This window comes from Oreochromis aureus, linkage group 23 (genome assembly GCF_013358895.1).
Source record: "Oreochromis aureus strain Israel breed Guangdong linkage group 23, ZZ_aureus, whole genome shotgun sequence".
NCBI lineage: Eukaryota > Metazoa > Chordata > Actinopteri > Cichliformes > Cichlidae > Oreochromis > Oreochromis aureus.
Genome location: NC_052963.1, coordinates 40135244 through 40157043, shown reverse-complemented (window position 1 = coordinate 40157043; position 21800 = coordinate 40135244). Strand labels below are relative to the sequence as shown.

Genomic DNA, 21800 nt, shown 5'->3' with positions numbered 1-21800 from the left:
TGTCTGAAACAACTAGCTTTCACTTCTGCCTCATAAAAGCCTGCCTTCTTCTGATTGGCTGCTCTCGTTTGACTTCTGCAAATAGCACCAGGTGCTTGAGGGCACCACTTCCTCTCTTTGCCAGTCTGGAATTGCTGAAAAAATACTAAATACTACTTTTTTTCTCACTATGCTTTAATAAAAAGTTGACAAGCTCGGCTAATTTCTGATCAACTCTGTGCCATCTGCCCTTTCAGACACAGCCATGTACAACACAACGCTGGCTCCACCCGAGCAAACACCTAACACACCACCAGGTTAGTGCAATACTCACCTCACTTACACTAATAATACACCTATCAGTTACAAAATCTGTGGCAACACCCAACGACATTGGTCTGAGCATTTGGCAATGATAATGAATGCACCAACACAGCATGCAAACTATCAAGGGTTTAACTTATTGATGTCTCTTTGCTGTTTTCTTATTCCACTCAATAAAGAGCAATTGAGATTTAATATTATTTGTTTACTTCCATGTTTCATTTGCATTTTACAAACTGATTTAAGCAGGTTTTAGATATGCAGTGTCATAAATGGACATTTTTACCAAATTAATGTTAACTAACCCTCAAAAGCAGGTCCGTCCAGCTGTCATAGGGTGAAAGGCTTGGGCTGGTCTGCAAGAGCACACTCCCTTCAAAATCTTCAACTCTTGCCTCTCTCTCTGTTTCACTGCAGAAGATGACCCCACACACAAAATAGATGACAGCAACACCCGCATTCTGATTGGCTGTTTAGTGGCCATCATCTTTATCCTTGTAGCCATTATTGTGATTATGCTGTGGAGGCAGGTGTGGCAGAAGATGCTGGAGAAGGTGAGCTCACGGTTTGTGCATTTCAGCTGAAGCTTTCTTTTGAGAAGCAGTCGGTTCTGTTTCTTCACCTCCATATCTTTTATTTCAGGCCTCTCGTCAGATGCTGGATGACGAACTAACTACTAGTCTGTCAATACAGAGTGAAACACTGGGCTACCACACCCACAACCAGTCGAATACAACCAATGCACAGGAGTCTAATTCCACCTATGAGCACATCTTTCCTCTCGGTCCAGACTACCAGGAACCTTCGCGCCTCATAAGTAAGCTGCCGGAGTTTTCACAGAGAACAGAAGAGCCCAGTAAGCAGGCAAACTCGGGTACTTACAAATTCAGATGTATTTATATTCATTTGCACTTATTTATAGTTACCACGTCTCGTGTTGCATTTCAGGTTCGACCGGCACTTCTGCTTCTAAATCCACTGCCTCTTTTGCAGTCCAAGACGGCGTCCCTCACTACGCAGAGGCAGATGTTGTAAACCTACAAGGTGTAACTGGAAGCAACACCTATGCCATCCCTGCAGTAACTATGGACCTGTTGTCAGGGAAGGATGTTGCTGTGGAGGAGTTCCCACGAAAACTGCTCACATTTAAAGAGAAGCTTGGAGAAGGCCAGTTTGGAGAGGTGCAGGTTACAGCTTTGGTTACAGCTTTGCATAAGATAAAACACAAGTCATGTTTTGAATCTCACTCTCCCCGCTCCCTCTTTCTCTGCTAGGTGCACCTGTGTGAGGCAGAAGGAATGCAGGAGTTTATGAATAAAGAGTTTTTGTTTGACATCACAGAAGACGAGCCCGTCTTGGTGGCTGTGAAGATGCTCCGTTCAGATGCCAATAAAAATGCCAGGTGTGCCGCTGCTTCTTGTACCCTTTAAATGAAATTAAATTGCAAGTATACATGTGAAGTTTTTATTTTTCTCACTTTTAACTTGCAAATTGTTTTCCATTGGAAGGAATGACTTCCTTAAAGAAATAAAGATCATGTCACGTTTGAAGGATCCCAACATCATTCGCCTCCTAGCTGTGTGCATCCACAGCGACCCTTTCTGCATGATCACAGAGTACATGGAGAACGGAGATCTCAACCAGTTCTTGTCCCGCCACGAACCAGAGGGACATCTTGCTCTGCTTAGCAATGCACCTACTGTGAGGTAGGAAGGGGGCTAATATATGCAAACACATGTAAACATGATTTTCAAGCAAATTATTTGAATATTTATTCTCTCTCCTCCCCAGCTTCACTAATCTCTGCTACATGGCCACTCAGATAGCCTCGGGGATGAAGTATCTATCCTCACTTAACTTTGTTCATCGAGACTTGGCCACACGAAACTGTCTGGTGGGCAAAAAGTATACAATAAAGATAGCTGACTTTGGCATGAGCAGAAACCTGTACAGTGGGGACTACTATCGCATCCAGGGCCGGGCAGTGCTGCCTATACGCTGGATGTCATGGGAAAGCATCCTGCTGGTGAGGACTTCCTGCAAAAACATCCCTTTATTCAACTGTTACTGATAAATTGTAAATTCATATCTAATTAAACTTTAGTAAATAGTTAATTTAGTATAAAAGAAAACAATTACATGATAATTCATATACCATAGATTGTCAGTTATGTTTATGACATTACTTTATGTAATAAAAATATTTTATAGTAATGATAAACTGTATTATTTTTCTACTGAAACTGAAACAAAAAACATTTTAGTATTTGTTGATACATTTTATTGTGATTGTTACTCATCAGTGTTGCTAATTTCAGCTGAAACCACAATCATGTGATTTGCACCACCAACACCTCATCTGTCTACTTATCTATCTATTGCTCTATTTATTTTTCTACTTGTAAGACAAGTATTTAAGAGATAGCAGATAGCTTTCAAGTCAATTATTGATTAGTAAACATTATCCCTCATAAATGCTGTTGTTTGTTCATACTAAAAATTACCCATCGGTTTTTCAGCAGTGATTATTGCAAAGTAGAAAAAAAAAACATGCTTGCAATCTTCTGCTTTGTAGGGGAAGTTCACCACAGCCAGCGACGTATGGGCCTTCGGGGTGACCCTGTGGGAGATACTAAACTTCTGCAAGGAACAGCCTTACTCTCAGCTCACTGATGAGCAGGTGATAGAAAACACGGGAGAGTTTTTCAGGGACCAGAAACGACAGGTGAGGGCTGACAGAAGCATTTTGTCATCTTTTTTTCCCCTTTTTATAAGAAAAATGTAGTTATTATCACAATTTTTGAACAAAAAATAAACTGTTTTACAACAAAGAATTTAATTAAAATGGGAAGAACACAAATTAATGAATGAAAAGGTGTTAGCTGAAGTTTTATCCTATTCTAAAGGAAAAGACATTTTTCTCTAGATTTCACCAAACAAACACCAAAGACTAAATACCCATACCTTCACACAGTAGGTCATGTATGGAGTTAATAGGGAATGATGATGTAGGTGTGCTAGTTTTGATATTAGATATATTCGGTTTGGGTTCAGACATTTCTTTCCACATTGTTTTAATGAGCCTTCCAACAAAATGCTGTGCTCTCTTATTCACAAAAGGTGGCTACAGCAAATACATCCATATATTCGATTTGGCATATTTTTACACCAGATGCCTCCTGACACAATCCTTCTGTGGATTTGTGTCTCCTCCTGAGTTCACACGAAGGAGCTTTTACATGTTAGGCAAATGTGTTAACCATTACACTAATGGAGCCACTAATTTATAGTCTAAATATCACAGCTAAAAGAATTTAATACTAGTTTGATACAATTCTTTCTTATTTAATAAATTTCACTTTATGTTTTTATTTGCCACTGTCAATAAACACCTCCACAGTGTATTTCTTGTTAGCCATAAACTTCTATAAGTTGCATTATTACAGCCATTGTGGTGAATGTGTTTGCTCTGAACCCAAACTGGAAGTTAATTAATAAATTGTATTTTTCAATTAAAGGAAACAGCTAAACAGTCTAAAGTGCAAAAACAGTAAACTCTGTTGATTCCCTGAGTTAATATCTCAATCCATATTGTGCAGATCTACCTGCCTCAACCTGTGCTGTGCCCGGACTCGCTCTACAAGATCATGCTGAGCTGCTGGAGGAGGAACGCAAAAGAACGGCCCTCCTTCCTGGAGATACACAGGGCCATCTTGGAAATACAATCTTAAGCCAGCGCAGTGTTAAAGACAGTGATTCCCAGTCTGCTCATCTCTGGAAGTAAATGAAAATATGACAATAACAGCAGACATTATCCAGGTTTAAGCTTGTCTCTGTAGAGAAACAGGGTTGGGGGCACTATGTACTACCCAAAAGAGTGAGTGTGTGTCAGTTATTAGCAAAAATAAGTTGGCTAAGATGATTTATAGGCATACAAATATTCCTCAAAAAACCAGTGCTGTTTTATACTACGCTATTCTTCAAACATGCTTAAGAACATGACCTAAGGCTCTGACTCATGTCGATGAAGCCTAATTTAATGTAGCAAGTGACATTTGGCACTTTTGAAAATATATTTTAATTGCATTTGTTAATGTTGGTTTAAATTTCCTATGTTACAGCAATTTTCATATTGACAACAAAACTAATGCAACTGAACTCTCTAGTGTTTTCTCTTGGAAGACTGCTTGAATGTAGAGGAGGAAAGTCCAGAAAAACCATCACTGTTACAGTTCAGCTTATCTCACATATCTAATCGCCACACATTTAGATTGACAAGAATAACAAGGAAATACCATCTTTTACACCTCCTTGACGTGGTTTCAACATAAAATGTATATGACTCTGTATTTTCAACAGATAATTCTAAATCTCAAATATCAATATTTTGTATTAGTATTTATATGTTAATATGTGTTTGTTCCGTTGGTTCTGTTTGTGCATTAATATACTCTTTATTTAGAGTATTGTATTTGATTCAATGCGATAATTCTCTAGGTTACATTTTGGATTTCTACGTTATCTTTTATCCTGCTGCAAACTGTTGAGTTGATCATACACTAAGCTCTATACCAGGGGTGGGCAATCTCAGTCCACGAGGGCTGGTGTCCCTGCAGGTTTTAGATCTCACCTCGGGGTCAACACACCTGAATCACATGATTAGTTCGTTACCAGGCCTCTGGAGAACTTCAGGACATGTTGAGGAGCTAATTTAGCCATTTAAATCAGCTGTGTTGGTTCGAGGACACATCTAAAACCTGCAGGGACACCGGCCCTCGTGGAGTGAGATTGCCCACCCCTGCTCTATACCATTGTGATTGATAATCGATGAGATATTGGAAGATGCTTATCAGCAATCCAGGCCGCGTTGGTTCAACAGTATGTGTTTACAGTCAGTGTCATTGGAAAGATGTTACTGAGAGTGCTGTGGATGTTGAACAAATGACAGAGAAAATAAGTCTTTTTAAAAGCAGATGAAATGTAGGTATTCATCCTAAATGGTGTGTTTGACAAGATCCATAAGATGCCTATGAGTGAACGCTTTCACTGTAGTTTATATAAGCAAATGAAAACTAAAAATCTGATGAGTCAGCTACAGGTTTAGCTATCTGCAGTCGGCTTTTTCTTCTGTATTATTTCCTCTTCGATTTGTTTCCATGTGGCACAAGTCTGTGCGGCTTTATTTTCCTTAACAGCAACTTTCTCTCTTTGTTTGAAGGTCACCCTGCACACCAGAGTTTCAGACAATTTAACTGTGTTTACAGGCTTTGCTTTTGCAGGTCTTTGTCCCTCTTTGTAAATCAAGAGGAAGCTCAGATCATTGCCCTTTCAACTTATCCCTATCTGGGCAAAGACATTCTACAAATTAAATATGATATTTGGTTTAAAGACGCATTTGTGAAGCTTGCAGATCTTCTCACAAGACAAAGAAAACATTTCATGGCATTCTCCATCAGCTCAGTAGAGGCAGATGTTTAGCCCTATGAAGTCCTAATATGTTGAGATTCATTTCATCTTTGTACTCAAATGTTTCAGTGAGAATATTTTATATATTTCTGTAAGCAAAAGTTGTTCATTAAATAAAAATTCAACTGGGAATTGTATCTGTTTGAGAGCTTTTGTCTTATTCATGAACAGAGCTGAATATTTCATGCTGTGTCTGAGTGGGCTGTCCCTAAAGATGATCAGCTGACAAGCATGCGGATCTTATTGGCCAAGTGCTGCTACAGCATCCAATCAGAACTCAGAGGAGGGGCGAAAACTGTTACTTCAGATCAGGAAATCATTCTTAGGACTTTGCACGGGATCAATTGACTTAAAAGAACATTTTGCCTTAAATGTAGAGTTTTCTTTACTGGGAGTTTGAAGTTAACAGGATGAATAAGGTGATTTTGGTAACAGGAGCCAATAGGTAATCACTGTATTTGTTTTTTAAATGATAACCTTCAAATCAGGAAACTTTATATGTTCAGTGAACTTACTACTAGCTATATTTCAAAAATGTTTGACTAAATGTCATTTTTGCAGTTAATTTAATCCTGTGAATACACAGTATTAAATAGTAATACTGTAGTAAAGTATAGTAGTAAGTACTAGTAGTAAATACTAGTAGTAATAGTAATGTAGTGTATGGATTTCCCTGCAGTGGCATTGGCCTGGCACTGTGTGAGCGTCTCCTTTCAGTGGACACAGAGGGTCTCCAGCTTTGTCTGGCCTGCAGGAACATGCGCAGGGCTGAAGCTGCTCGTTCAGCTCTCCTCACCTCTCACCCCAAAGCCCAGGTGGCCCTGCTGCAGATGGACACCAGCAGCATTTCCTCCGTCATCAGTGCTGCACAGGAGGTCAAAAAGAGGTGGGAAGATGAATTCAGAAACACAAAAATCAAATCTGTACTTGATAAATCATCACTGATTACCAGTTATGCTGATAGTTCTTTAGGTGCTATAAAAAGCCATTGTTTGTTATCCGCAGGTACGACCGGCTGGACTACCTTTACCTGAACGCAGGGATCATGCCAAATCCACAGTTTGATGCAAATGCCTTTTTCAAAGGCCTCTTCTCCAGGTAAACTAGTAACTCTGGATGTACCTGAATCTTCAATTTTATCTACAGTGCATCACAGTTTCTTTATATTTCATCATCTTCAACTGTGTCCCATGCTGCATTTCTTTTGCCTCAAATTTATATAAACCTGTATTGCAGAAATGTCATCACAATGTTTGCCACCGGAGAGGGGATTCTGACGCAGCAGGATGGTGTTACCCCTGATGGCCTCCAGGAAGTTTTTATGACAAATCTCTTTGGCCACTTTCTTCTTGTGAGTCGCTTTTGTAATTTGGTGTCTGAATAATCTTCATATTTTAGATTGATCTGCACATGAAATATTTTCTGAGATGTGCTTTGTCATAGTTTTCTGAAGGAAGACTAATTGTTGGTTGGTTGTCCTTGGTGAAACAAATACAGGTGATACTGGATCTGTCTGTCACTTAGCAACTATGCTCATTAAAAATTAACAGCACGTACTGTTCTAGCCATCAGGTCATAGCAGGTAATATTCAGCTCACTTTGCATTTGCGGCTAAATTCGGGCTCCCATCAAAGTAACCTTTTCAAAGTTCTTGTTTAGACTTCTTTCAAGAATTGTAAACAGTCTTCAGTGCGCTTAAGAAAACTGTTCACTCTTAGTTTTAGACATTTTGGTGGAATCTTCTTAAAATTCTCACTCAGTTTCTTTAAAATCTACACAGATTAGCCACAACATTAAAACCACTGCCAGCCAAAGAGAATAAGGCTGATTCGGCGCTGGCATTTATGTGGATGTTAGTTTGGCACATTCCTCCCATAGAAATGTTTTTGTAGACCAAACAGAGACAATAATAACACCCAAAAACAGAACTGGCCTGCCACTGTAGGACCGTGCACATAACTGCTCATGGATGCTTAAAAGAACAGAGTCCAAGGCCTTCAAGATCAATAACCAGAACAAACCCAGTCGATAGAGGTCTGACCCTACAGCCCACTGGACCCTAGGTTCCACTGTCCATACTATTTTGTTAAAGTTATTTTGGTTGCTTATATAATATCAGCTGGTTTTAGTGTTATGTCTGATTTGCTGTATAAGCATCCAGTTTAATAGACAGATGTGTTTACGTACATGCAGATACAGTAATCTCATCTGTTCTCACACAGTTCACCCAGTTACCTTGAGTTTAGCTTCTTTTTTGGAAACAAGTTTTAATTTTATCTTTCTGTAATTTTGTGTTCTGCTTTTAATGATAAAGCTCAGGGAGCTGGAGTCAATGCTGTGCCGTGCAGGCCGGACCTCCCAGCTGGTCTGGACCTCCTCTAGTAATGCTCATCGTTCGGCCTTTAGTCTCGAAGACATTCAACATAAAAAAGGCACTCAGCCTTACAGCTCTTCCAAATATGCCTCTGACCTGCTCAGCCTCGCACTCAATACACACTACAATAAACAGGTCAGCTCATGTGCCTCACATGCCATGATTGACTCAAACCAGAAATTGCATTTCTTTTTTTAAGCTCCAAATATTTTGATGAAAGTGACCCTGGTACTCGTTATTTTTTTAGGGTTTGTACTCATCTGTGATTTGTCCTGGTTTTGTGATGACCAATCTGACCTACAACATCCTGCCCTCCTTCCCAGCATTCCTCTGGACACTGTTTACGCCTATCTTCTGGCTTGTGAGTGACACAGTTGTTGCAAATGCATAGTTGGGTGTTTGGCTCTATCTGAGATGTGTATTTCTTTCAAACTCACAGATAAGAATGTTCACAAACACTTTCACATTGACACCTTATAATGGAGCTGAAGCTCTGGTAAGTAAAACAGAAATTCACACTTCCAACATGCAGTTCAGGAGAAATTCATGTTCTCAGTTCTGTTCTTTTTTTCAGTTTTGGTTGTTTAAGCAAAAGCCTGAATCATTGGACCCATATGCAAAGTATCACAGCTTAACATCAGGGCTAGGGAACAACTACACACAGCCCCGTAAGGTACGGCGGGTAAAAATTTACATTAAAAACTAATGTTGAGTCAAAAGAGTCTATAATGTAGTTCCACGTATCTCTTCTGTGTCTCTTCACAGATGGACATTGACTTGGAGACATCGGAGTCTTTGTATGAGAAATTACTGCAGCTAGAAAGAGAAGTAAGGAAGAAACTGAAGGACGAACAAAAGGAAAGCCCACCGTGATCCCCCAAATCCTGCAGGATCACCTTGATGCATATCACCCAGTTCTGGATGGAAAACATTTTATTCCGTCTCACAGGTCTCCTGGGAGGATTATGTGCTCTGGCTGTCAGAAAAATAACACACCTCTACCTGTCACAGCAACCCGCAAGCCTGAATTTTAAGTGGGAACTGATGAGTGTGGTGCATGTTCTGACAGCATACAGTTTGATTTAACAATACAAATAAGCACTACCTGTTCTGCTAATTATTATTCAGAGAGTTAACAAATTATCAGAACCTACTAACACAGTTTTGGAGTCTAAATACACAGAAATAAATGTGATCACCACTATGCATTTTCTCCACTTTCTCCAATCTGGTTGTTAATCCCATGGTCCTCACGGCAAAACGCAGTGCAGTCTGACAGCAGACTATCTGTGTCTTCCCAAAAGTTGATATAGGTACTTCGTGTGAGCCTCTCGGCGGTGTACGGAGGTGCCGGCAGGTGCGCACAAGCGCTCTCGAAATACCTCTCCGGAGGATCTGGGGCGGAAACCCAGCAGCCATCTCCGTGTTCCGCTGTTTGGTCTCCAGTCTCGCACTCCTCCTCTGCTCCGCTCAGTTTCGGGTTGCAAAAAGCCCAAACCATCCCGCAGAAATAGACGAAAAACGTGCCCATGACCATAATCATGAGCGCGTAGGACTCTATCATAGCTTTGGTGACTGCGGACGTCATTTTGCGCATATGTAGGAGTTACTGAACGGACTACCGAAAGTCTGGTCGCGAGGGGGAAGTCAGCTAAAGTGGCATCACCGTTCGAGCTGGACCACTCAGAAACGCGAGACAGATATAGGGAAAAAAAGTCCCCAGACGATTTAAAGTAGACCATCATGGGAGTTTTTAAGATTCTCAAAATTTCGATATAAACGGTCACTGTTTTTTTTTTCTCCTTTTTTTAAAAGACTACCGAGGAGAACCACCAACAAAACATCAAGCTTCTGTTTAATGTGTGATCTTGCTTTGTGTTCGGTTGTCTTTTCAACCAATTACAGTATTACATATGCCTATTTAATATTTGCTTATTGGCTACAGATTATATTTAAAATATAATATAATCATAAATGAAGTACAACCAAGTTTCCAAGTAGCACGTGGCGCTGCAAAATATAAATGCACATAAAAGTGCAGTAGTTTAGAGATCATTTAGAGCGTGTTTGTTTAATGAAAATATTAAAAAGACAACATATATGTTAGTTTTAGTTTAATCCCAGCAACCAGTTAAATAAGACTGAGACTGGTGCATGTGTTTAGTCTTACATCATACTAAAACTCTAAATGTTTTCCTTTTCTTGCATGATGTTCAACTACTCACTGTTTCCTTATTAATGTGCCCATTTTTCAGATTTCCAAGTAAACAAATACAATATATTAGAGCCAGAAACATGATGGTGAAAATAATCATTCTGTGCTGTGGAACAGTATTTGCGCCTTGCTGATTTAAAAAAAAAAAAAAAAAAGTCACAGAAATGTTGCAGATCATCAAATGCATTTTAATATTAGACAAAGATAATCTCAGTAAATACAAAATGCTGTTTTTAAATGATGATTTCATTTATTAAGGGTTGTCCAAACATTCCTGCGCCCCTGTGATAAATTAATTAGCCCCCTTGTTAAATCATGAACTAACTTTCTTTAACCACATTTTTTGTAAAGCTCAGTTCACTTTCACCAACCACACCCAAGCCGGATTAATACCAGGTCTGTTGAATCACTTAAACAGAACCTGTCTGACAAAGCGAAGTAGGCTAAAAGAGCTCAAAAAACAGCACAACACAGCATAAAGAAACTCAGGAACAGCTGAGAAACAAAGTCACTGACATCTATCAGTCTTGAAAGTCTGACAAAGCCATCTCTATGTCTTTGAGACTCCAACAAACCACAAAGGGACCCATTTTCCATAAATGGATACAACTTGGAACAGTGGTTAAAATTGAGCTTTTCCTTCCCACTGTCACCAAGTGGTTGCTCACAAGGGGTCATCTGATTGTTGGGGTTTTCTCTGTAATATTATATGGTCTTACCTTACAACATGAAGTGCCTTGATGTGACTGTTGTTGTGTTTTGGGTTTCTCTAAATAAAACTGAATTGAATTAGTGAACCTTTCCAGGAGCAGCTGGCTGCACTGACAACTCATCCAGGAGGTCACAAAGAAGCCAGAACAACATCTAAACAACTGCAGACCTTACTTATCTCAGTTAAGGTCAGTGTTCAACAGTAAGAAATAGACTCGGGGAAAAATGCCATCCATGAGAGAGTTTCACTATGAAGAACACAAAGACTCATCTCACATTTGCCAAAAACATTTCAGTGATCTCCAAGACTCTTGGAAAAATATTCTGTGGACTGATGAGAGAAAATTTGACTTTTTGGAAGGTTTGTGTCCTGTCACATCAGCTGTAAAACAAACACAGCATTTCATAAAAAGAACATCATAATAAGAGTCAAATATGGTGGTGGTAGTGTGATGGTCTGGAGCAACTTTCCTACTTCTGGACCTGGATCACTTGTCCTAACTGATGGAATCATAAATGCTGCTCTCTACCAGAAAGTCTTAAGGGAGAATGTCTGAACATCAGTTTATGTCCTGAAGCTCAAGAACATTTGGGTTATGCAGCAGAACAATCTGAAACACACCAGCAAAATACTACCTGAATAGCTCAACTAAAGAACAAAATGAAGGTTTTGTCAAACTCTGGACTTAAATCTGACTGTATTTTGTTTTGCCATGACCTTAAACAACATACACATAAGGTCAGGCCATTTATGCCTGAAAACCCTCCGATGTGACTGAATCGAAACAATTCTGCAAAGAGGGTTGGGCCACATGTCCTCCACAGCGATCTGAAACACTCATTGCCAGTTATCACAAGTGCTTGATTTTGGTTCTTGCTGCAAAGGGTGGCACAACCAGTTATTAGGTTCAGGGGGTAATTACCTTTTCACACAGGACCAGGTTTATTTGCATAGCTTGCTTCGACTAATACATTAAAACACCATTTAAAACTGATTTCTATATTCACTTGTGTTATGTTTGTGTAATATTATTATTTTTTTGATGATCTGAAACATGCAAGTGTGAAAAATATGCAAATAAGTGATCAGGAAGGAGAAAAATACTTTTTAAATGTAGCCTCGTGTTACAATCTTAAACCACCACAATGCATTTTTGTATAGCACTGTTTGCAGGTTTCCTCACCTACATGAGGCAGTGCTGATAAAGCTATCTCTAAATACAAATGTGAAGTGTTGTTTATACTTGCAGTAGGCTACTTGCCAGCTTTAAATGGGGGCTAGGCCCCGATATCATGTGAATGCTTGTTCTGAGCTGTACCAACATACCTACACTCTATATAGTCACTTTACCGTAAACTAAAACTTTAACAATCTAAGTTAAATCTTTAACCACTTCCTTTTGTTTTCCATCACAACTATAGTGCCTCTATTAGCAGGAGCACCTGCTGTTTCCCTTCGAGATGTGTGAGACAATATATAATAAACCTGACCAAATATTTGGGCCCTCATTAGTGTAAAAACCAGTCTGCAGTGCCTTTCAAGACAGTTTCGAGGACTGGGGACATTTCTGAAAAGTCAAAACAAGAGCACGCAGTGTAAATGAGGGCACTCACGCTTTATTTTACAGACTACATCGGATAGCAACATTAGCCCCTCTTGCATTGTGGGTAAACGAGTTTCCTCAATTGCCTATCAGTAACTCAGTACAATGCTTTCCTCGTCCAAAGAAACTACACACCCCAGCCGCGCCAACCCAGAGGTCCCGGATGTCTATCGCGCCGGAAGAGAAGACGGTCCTTTCCCAGCCATCTTGTGGCTTCACCTAGCGAAGTGCTCGCACCAAGCCTCGTAGAATCGGAGGAAAATCCTGCTGAAGGGGCGCCATCATGCCCGGACAAATGCAAGAAGGTTTTGGCTGTGCCATAACCAATCGGTTCGACCAGTTATTTGACGACGAGTCGGATCCGTTTGAGCTGCTGAAGCAAGCCGAAGTAAAGAAGAAGAAGGAGGCTTCTGCCCCTGGTGCCGCCAAGACTGCAGCCCAGGCTGCCAAGCAGCCCAAAAAGGAGTCTCAGAAAGAGAGAAAGACCCCCTTGGCTGATAAGAAGGAGGAGACCCAGGCCGTCCCGCTCAAGAAAGATGGTAAAATATAATTTTCACGTTTCATGTCTCGCGCAGTTAAAGCAGATGCTTAAAATTGAGCTAACAGGCTAAGCTGCTTGATTACTAGCTAGCAATGGTTCACAAGCTACCCTCCCCGTGACATGCGGTCCACATGGCTGCTGTGTGCCCCTGCTGGCTGTCGTTTACCCGAACAATGACATTTACACAAACGTGTTCTGCAGTGGGATCCGTTGGGCTAAAAAAATTTGCTGTCCGACTTGTTTTGGCTTGCCCTCCCCCCTCCAGTGGGCCTTGTTGAGCGGGTAGAACCTGAAAGCCTGACCGGCCGGGGGTGTATCTCCGGGTTTATACATTTACACTTGCCACGATAGGCTTCCACAGATCCCCACTTGTTGCTGAGCTGACCCAGAAAGCAGTTTTTAGGGAGCAATTAATGATTTAACAAGAAAAAGAATTAAGAAATATATCTTTCTATATATTAATGTCAGGCGCTTTAGGAAGGAAGTTTAGCACGTGCAATGATTGAAGTAACGTAAAATGAGAACATGTGTACACTCTTAGCGGATCGGCAGGTGGATTGGACCTCGGAGCCTGCACTGCTCTCGCGCGGATGAACCTCGTGGTTGTAGTGTGGGGCGTGTTAAAGCACAGGCTCTTAAACCGCCACTTCCCATTGGCGCATAATGCAGCCGCGATGCACGCGGTCGACGTACATTCACAGCGCTTATATCTCCAGTTTCCATTTTCCCCCAGATATTTAATTAATCATATATAATTAATTAATCATATATAACATCATGTGTAGTTAACAAGTCATTCAATATATTCTTGTTTTACAACTTTTTTGTCTTAAATTTTTCAGCATCAGGATTTGACCTAGTTCCAGGAGGTTAGTTTGCCATTATCTTCACTTCAGGCTGCCAAGTAGGCTCATATCTATTTGCAAGAGAGAAGATGAGACAGGTGCGCTGACTATGGTGCAACCAGCTGCTCCTGTGTAGTGGTGGATGTCTATTTTGGTAGCTGGTGAGTTAAGCAATGGGTGGGTGGTGTTGTGTCACACTGGGTCAGTGGCAGTTAGCTGTGCCATAGAGGGTTAAACACTGTGTAGGTGTTAATTCACATGGCTGGCCTGTGAAAGGAAGGAGTAATGAGTGATTAAGTTATCAGATGGCTTTCCAGGTTAGAAAACAAAAGTAGGTCAACTTCCTTGGCATGTTAATTGGAATTATTTGCTCCACTTAAACACAACAAACACCTCTTCTTTGTCTTTTAGCACACTCAGAATTTGGTCCCAATCTGTCACTTTCACTGCTAATGGTCATCTGGTCCTCCTGTTGTGGTCAATCCTAGGTGCTGGAATGAGGAGAATGGGCCGGAAGCCGGAGGGTGAGGGGTCCAGACCCCAGGGCGGCCAGGGAGAAGGACGCCCCGCAACAGACAGACGGCCAGCGGAGAGGCGGCCACCTCGTCGCTTCGAGAGGCCTGCTGGCGACTCTGGCGAGAAACCTGAGGGTGGTGAATTTTCAGTGGAGAAGTGAGTTTATTTTCTGAGCAGACTACTTTCCAACAGGGTGTCTTCTGCTTTCACAAAATAGTTGTCATTATTGGGTGGGACTACAACTGTTTAGGCGTTTCTTAAAATGATAAGAGACTGTAGTCTTGCCCAAACTGCGGCAAGCACATATATCTTATTGTCACAAAAATCTATGTAGGAAACTGAAAAAAAAAATCATCTGCAGATCAACTTTTAAGTAGCTATTATCAGGATTTTTATAAACCTTTAAAAAAAAATCAATTGTATATGCAGTACCAATCAGTTGTATGGAGTCTTACAGGGAGCTTTAGGTCATTGTTCAGCTGATTGATTCACTCTCATATTCTCAGTTTTTGTTTACAGCAGGCAGCAGGAAAAGAAAAACGACAAAAAAAACCAAGTAAACAAAAAACTTAGCACCAAGCAGTAGACACAGTTAGCTGTTCAGGACTCCCTCAGGAGTTTGTAGAAACCAAAACCGGAGATAAAAGTGAGTGTTATGTTGTAATGGTGAAAACTTGTTTTTACTGCCCCCAACTGGACAATAAAAAATGTTTTCCCCATTGGCTAAGGAACCCTGTACCTTGGCTAGACTGTGATTGTAACTGTTGTTCTGCATTAATTTCTTTAGGCCCGTCAGCGACAGGCCAATGAGGGGACGCGGTGGCGGAAGGGGAGGCCGCGGAGGCAGGGGTCGCGGCATGGGTCGCAGTGATGGCTTTGATTCCCGAGGAAAACGTGAATTTGATCGGCACAGCGGCAGTGACAAATCGTAAGTAATATTTTTTCTTTTTTTCTTTTCCTCTCCTAGTTCTTATATATCGCTTCATTGAAATACCCTTAATGCATCTGGTCTTAAGACCTTTGTGTGAGTTGTGATGCAGTGATCATGTTATGATCCTGGCTAATCCAGATATTGTTTCAGTAGTTTGAAAGGAGAAGAGAAGCGTGGTGGAAGTGGATCTCACAACTGGGGCACCGTTAAGGATGAACTGAAGTAAGTTCTTACTTTAGGAACAGAAGAAACTTCTGTGATAGTTAAATAACACCTTTACGCTTTGATAGCAAGAACTCTCTCGTCTGCAAGTGATACATTGAATGATCTATTAGTATGCCATTCTTAGGTGACACGTGCTGTTCTGGGTAAAGCTTACTAAAATTGATGCATGCAGAGCAATTCTCATTTTCATGGCTTCCCTGCCCCCTCCTTGCAGTGAGCTTGACCAATCAAACGTCACTGAAGAAAACCCTGAAGGAGAGGAGCATCCAGCTGCCGACTCTGAGAACAAGTAAGTTTTTTTCACCTTGCTGTGTTCCTCAAGGACACCTCACTTTTTACTGTGAAAAGATTCACAACTTTTGATGTGCATTTTGTAGCCACACTCCCACATCCATACTAAATCAGTTAACTGAAAGACAGTGATATTAATTCTAACGCTTATCTGGGTGTGTTCATGTTGAAGGGAGAATGAGGTTGAAGAAGTGAAGGAAGAAGGCCCCAAGGAGATGACTCTGGATGAATGGAAGGCCATGCAGGACAAGGACCGCGCCAAGGTAGAATTCAACATCCGCAAGCCCAACGAGGGAGCTGATTGGAACAAAGGATTTGTGCTCCACAAGTCCAAGGCAGAAGTGAGTAAAAACAAAAGGTTTGCTCTGTTGGAGAAATTATTTATTGCTACATTTTAACAGGTATCCAGTACTCAATAAAGGTTAGATTTTTCTTCCAAAGCAGTATATTGACACTTCCAAAATAGGTGAGACAGCAGCTTAGCCAGGAAAAAGGTTTTCATGGCTGCACTTCAAAGTCAAAACTTCAACTTCAACATCAAGAACAGGAAGTAGTTGTACTTATCAGACAATGATGCAAGTTTTATTTTTGCAATATGCCTTAAAGTGAATCGGAGTGTTGTGCAAAATTGTATTAGGCAGTAAGTCAGCATTCATTTTCTAAGGCACTACTCCATCATAGCATTTTCAGTCAATGTGCCGAACATGTCACTTAAACTGGATTTGAAATTATAGGTGTGATTCATAACTTTTTAACAGGACTCGACAGGATGTTTTTATATTAACTGTATTATCTTATTAAGAGATTTGCATTTGTTGGTGGAAGCACATTATTTTGATCAGTGTGTTAATGTTGGCGTGCATCTTTGTACCTGTCCACTGCAGGATAAGAAAGGTGATCTGATTGACCCTGAGGTTGAGGAGCCGAAGGTAAAATTTCTACAGTTGCATGTACTCCGAGTATATGAACTCCAATCATGCATGCTAGCAGAAAATTGATGTTGCAGATATGCCAAAACAATAAAACTTAATTTTTAACCCCTGTTTTTTGTAATTTAGGGAGATGATGAGCACCACTGCAGGAAGCCAGCCAATGACATTACGTCACAGCTGGAGATCAACTTTGGAGACCTGGGCCGTCCAGGCCGTGGACGTGGTGGACCACGTGGTGGCCGTGGAGGTGGAGGTGGAGGTGGCCGTGGCCGCGGCGAAGCCACCAGGCCAATGCGTGGTGGAAGGTCTGACAAGGTAAGGGACATTAAGCACAGTTTAGTTGCTGTTATATCAGCAACAACCAGGTTTCTGCACAGGAAGTTTGGGATGCACAACACGAAATGTTTAAATTACCAGGGATTCTGATATTTGCTCTTTTTGTCATTTAGAACGTCCTTTTTTTTAGAAGTGGTACAGCCCTTCATATGAAAAGCAGATTGGCCTCTGCTGTTAAATCATTTTACGACTGATGGCAGTCAATTTATTTCTGTATTATTGCAGTGGACCATTTCCATTAATTAGTCTCATCTTTTCTAACTTGTACTTATTGTCCACCTTTTCTAACAGTCATCTACGTCTGTGCCAAACGTGGACGACCCAGAGGCCTTCCCAGCCCTGGCTTAAGCCATGGTTGCTAATCCTCAGGCCTACAGGAGCCTCCTGAGCACCTCCACTACGAGGCTTGCATGTTCCTGGATCCTTCAGCAGAGTGAACCAATGGAGAAGACTGTCATTTACTATGACACTCAATGTGAGGACTGAGTTTTACCCAATAAAAACAAAACGAAGATGGAAAAAAAAAACAGAAATTAACAAAAAAAAAACAAAAAAATAAAAGGACTTCTTGCTACTCTGGAGCAACTTATTGGTAGAGGTTTTGTACTTGGAAACAAAGTAGCAGGGATGTTTTCATACAGTATTTTTTTCAGAGGTTATGCATTGTCCATTGATAAATTTTTGTAATTGCTGCTTGAAAATATGCATTTTGAAAGAGTATCTTTAGTGTGGTGTGTGCCATTGCTTTCTCGCTTTAAACTAGGCACTGTGGAGCTCCAACCCAAGCTCATAAGCTCTGCCACACCAGGTATTTCAGATGACGTTACAGCTTCAGTCATTGAGATTTATGGATTTTTTTTTTTTTCTTTAGCACTGGGATATTGTTTTATATTTTGTACAGGAGGTCTATTCTTGTATGATCTTCAGCCTGTAAATCGTAACTATTTTCATAGATTCTTTCAGAGACTGTATTTCACATGGTGCAAATAGGATGCATCTTGATCTTTGATCAAAAGGTGCTACCTATCTTTGAATGCATTGATGAAATGGCGCCTAAATCTGAATTTAAGGTTCTTTTTGTACTGAAGATGTTTTGAAGGAGTAACATTAGGACATTTTGGAGGAGCACGCTGGTGATAACTCTTAAATTTGCGCTGATCGTGAAACATTGGTCAGGTGAATTTATTAGCAGCTCAAAGATATTTCACATTTTCTCGTTACTTGTTATTTGAAGTGCAAACCTCGGTCTAATGTATCTTCCTCCTTGCCCATTTCATCTTTGATCACTGGCCATGTGCGAGTCAATTAATGCCTTTCTTTTTACTTTAGAGCGATAAGGGGAGGAAGTGTTTTTACACAGTTGAGATTTGACCCTCTCCAACTGTTTACACACTCCACTCTGGTATCCTTTCACAGATGTAAACTCAGCCCAGCTTCAGTTTGTTTCTGCAGTCTGTTCTGTGCTGATATTTTCCTCCACTGTTGACTTGCCCTGTAGCTTCCACAGTGGCACCACTGCATAATTGCTCTGAAAGAAATACAGTTGTCCATTGTGTGGAACAACAGAAGTTCTCTACAAATGTGTGAATTCTAGCCCTGCTATTGGAGACCTCTGTCGGTAAATAAAGGTGGTCGATAAATTTTTTTGCATTGTCATTTCTTTTTTCTTTTTTCTTTTCTTTTTTGTCCTGACTGCACAAAGGCATTATTATTTTACGCTTTCGCTGTACTTTGTTTTACTTGTCTTTATGACCGCATCACCTTTTAAATGCATGCTACCACTGTGCTCAATTAGGGGGGCCTGTTTTAATATCCAGCTGTTTTTTCATCTTGCCCTACTAACCTAGCATTGCGTTATAGTCATTTATTGACTTATGCTGGACCTTAGTGTAGCCCCTCAGTTTTCTGAAGCAACCAGTTTTAGCTTCCTTCCCTCCTTTAAGCCAGTTTTGTTCTGAAGGTTGTCTTTTGCAAACAAAAGATGTGCACAAGTTGGCTGCCTGTGCTCAGACCTAGCGTGGTTTCTGGGATAATCATATTAGATGCTAATTTGCTGAGAGGAAGCCAAAAGTCCTTCTTGTCTGAAACCAAACACGTAAATCAGTTTTCATCCTGTCTTTTTAACTCTGGAGTTAGTATTACATACAGAAACATTTTTAAAACCCTGGCCATGTTTGAGATGAAAGATACTTTAATTGTCCCTGAAGGGAAATTTTTGCTACTGCTTTTAAAGTATGCAGTTAGCTCTGTAATTTGTTGGGGAAAGACAGCTTTTGTGTTTTTGCTGCAAATACAATACTCAAATATTTAAAAATGTTAATGATGTGCAGACTTTCAGCTTTAACTCGAGGAATTTATCAAAAGTATTTCATTAACTTTTAATAAATAATAGGCATGTTTTTACACAACCCCTATTTTCAGAGGCTCAAAATTAGACTGCTTTAAATCTAAAAATATTAAAAACAAAACAAAACAAAAAAACACTTGGATAAGAAGAATAGAACCCATGGACTTCACTAAATGCTGGGATTCCTCCCCTTAGAGATTCTGCCAGCAGCTTCAGTTACTGCTTAAATGTGGGTTCTTCTGCATATAGTTTTGCATTTAGTAAGTGAAAGGCATACTCTACAATAGAATAGTTTAGCCCTTTACTATGATTGTCCATGTACAACAAAATTGTGAGTGCTCAACACCAGCTGTGCAGGTTTAAAATATAAATGGACAAGAATAAATAACAAATGGGAAAAATGTATACAAAATAAGAGGAAGGCTACATTAGAACAGGTTGCAAAGTGCTTGGTTTAATATGAGATTCAATTCAGTTTTCTTTATATAGCGGCAAATCACAAAGAAAACGGAAAACCCCAACACTCATATAACCCACCTTATGAGCAAGCACTTTGGTGACAGTGGGAAAGAAAAACTCCCTTTTCACAGGAAGAAACCCAGCCGAACTAGGCTCAGGAAAGGGCAGCCAACTGCTGTGACGGCCTGGGGTCAGGGGATGAAAACAGGACCAAGACACGCTATGGAAAAGAGCCAGAGATGAATAATAAGCAATGATTAAATGCAGAGAGGTATTTAAACACATGGTAAGAGTAAGAGGTGACGGAAGAAGAAAAACTCAGTGCACCATGAGACTAGATTACTGACTCAGTGATTACTCATTACTTTATTTACCATGAGAAACTCTTGGCTTCTTTTTATTTTGACAGAATCATTTGGCTGAATCTGAGCAGAGAATACAACCTTGTACGCTTCAAAATTCATCCTGCTGCTTTCATCAGCAGTGACAAACCTTTAGAATTCTTTCTAAAAGAGTAATATGGCCTTCCTGTTCTTAGTGTTGTAAATCACCTCTATTCCTGCAGACATCTGTTGATTGTAGACCTAGACAATGATATGCGTACGTCCTTGAGAGTGGTTATGATTTGGTTAGATGCAGTGAAGTTGTTTTTCTTGACCATGGAAATAATTTTGTCATCATCCACTTTAGCTGTTTTCTGTGGTGCTGCTGAGCTGGCCAATTTATTCTTCTTTTTAAGAATGCATGTTGTTGATTTGAGTGATCATTCTCCCCTAATTGGTTCAGTTTGTTTGTTCGTCTGTTTGTTAACAGTGTAGCATCCACAGTTTTCATGATATCATTTTCAGTTTTTTTGTGATGGTAGATACCAATAACAGCTCAGGCTGATTTAAGTTTGGTGAAAATTCGGTCATGGTAACACCCAACGTGAATATCAGTCAAAACTTTATATTACCCACAATTTTTTATGGATCGTCTTCAAACTTCCCAACAATATAATAGGCTTTGGAGGGGGAGATTATGAGTACAGTAGTTGGCTAAGCATTTGACTTTGACCTTCATTATTCAACCTTTGTAGCTTTTAGAAGCCAAATATTTTAGCCAATTCTGAATTGTTTGAAACATTTTTTTAGCCCAACATTGTATGTTTTCCTAATGACATAAAAAGATTAATATACTACACTAGATTTTAGAGTTGGATGCCACTTTTACGTGGTCTTGATCTCGCTGTCTCGGTCTTGCTGTCTCAGATCGACATCAACGTCAACAGTATCCATGACACACAACGTGACGTTCGATAATGTGTCATGCGCAAAAGCATCAGCTCTAAGAGCCGTGCTTAGAGAGTGCTTTGTAGTGAATCAGAAGAGTCGACTCCCATTGAGCGAGAGCCGGCTCCTCATTTGATTTCCTTTCGCTGCTCAGCTCTCACACAGTGGCTCAGCTATGCTCCAATCCCTCCATATTGTGGACAATCACATGCGAGGATATAGGATAATATCATTATGTGAAAAACAGAGAGGGTGAGAGACGCAACAGTCAAGTGGAGCGTGCGTCTGTCCTCTCAGTAAGTGAGTGAGACAGTAGACAGCGGTGAGGAGGGCTGTGCGAATGCGTCACAAAAACACATAAATATGCCTGAGACCCGTAAACGAAGCAGCATCTGGCTGCAGTTCAAAGAGTTTTTTGTCTCGGTCGCGGTCT

At 40.4% G+C, this 21800-nt stretch overlaps 3 protein-coding genes across 13 annotated transcripts in view; all 3 read left to right on the top strand.

Moving 5' to 3' along the window:
* ddr2a (discoidin domain receptor tyrosine kinase 2a) overlaps window positions 1-4964 on the top strand; it is a 30177-nt gene extending 25213 nt beyond the window's left edge. For 2 of the 7 annotated variants that reach the window (XM_031749657.2, XM_039606209.1), the window contains 9 exons: window positions 237-296; window positions 721-857; window positions 946-1159; window positions 1252-1484; window positions 1578-1705; window positions 1812-2009; window positions 2095-2329; window positions 2879-3028; window positions 3903-4964. In XM_031749657.2, the coding sequence (XP_031605517.1) occupies window positions 237-296; window positions 721-857; window positions 946-1159; window positions 1252-1484; window positions 1578-1705; window positions 1812-2009; window positions 2095-2329; window positions 2879-3028; window positions 3903-4034 (1487 nt within the window). In that variant the 3' untranslated portion in view covers window positions 4035-4964. Of the gene's footprint in view, window positions 1-236; window positions 297-720; window positions 858-945; window positions 1178-1251; window positions 1485-1577; window positions 1706-1811; window positions 2010-2094; window positions 2330-2878; window positions 3029-3902 lie in introns of all 7 variants that reach the window. The other 5 variants (XM_039606214.1, XM_039606211.1, XM_039606212.1 and 2 more) reach the window with 5 other exon arrangements.
* Window positions 4965-6070: 1106 nt separating this feature from the next.
* On the top strand, window positions 6071-9347 carry hsd17b7 (hydroxysteroid (17-beta) dehydrogenase 7). Of its 2 annotated transcripts, none has more exons than XM_031749612.2 (9): window positions 6071-6214; window positions 6449-6655; window positions 6775-6867; window positions 7006-7120; window positions 8084-8278; window positions 8391-8504; window positions 8583-8639; window positions 8718-8816; window positions 8909-9347. In XM_031749612.2, the coding sequence occupies exons 1-9, from the start codon at window positions 6180-6182 to the stop codon at window positions 9014-9016; spliced, it is 1023 nt and encodes a 340-aa protein (XP_031605472.1). In that variant the 5' UTR covers window positions 6071-6179; the 3' UTR covers window positions 9017-9347. The 2 variants fall into 2 exon arrangements, with proteins under 2 accessions (XP_031605472.1, XP_031605473.1); XM_031749613.2 differs by having other exon boundaries at window positions 6081-6188.
* A 3503-nt stretch (window positions 9348-12850) lies between these two features.
* On the top strand, window positions 12851-18934 carry serbp1a (SERPINE1 mRNA binding protein 1a). 4 transcript variants are annotated; one of them, XM_031749582.2, is made up of 9 exons: window positions 12851-13212; window positions 14548-14731; window positions 15363-15503; window positions 15660-15728; window positions 15946-16020; window positions 16195-16363; window positions 16907-16951; window positions 17081-17269; window positions 17582-18934. In XM_031749582.2, exons 1-9 carry the CDS (start codon window positions 12957-12959, stop codon window positions 17636-17638), a joined length of 1185 nt encoding a protein of 394 aa, XP_031605442.1. In that variant the 5' UTR covers window positions 12851-12956; the 3' UTR covers window positions 17639-18934. The 4 variants fall into 4 exon arrangements, with proteins under 4 accessions (XP_031605442.1, XP_031605440.1, XP_031605439.1 ...); XM_031749580.2 differs by having other exon boundaries at window positions 16192-16363; XM_031749579.2 differs by having other exon boundaries at window positions 15657-15728.
* Window positions 18935-21800: the final 2866 nt, after the last annotated feature.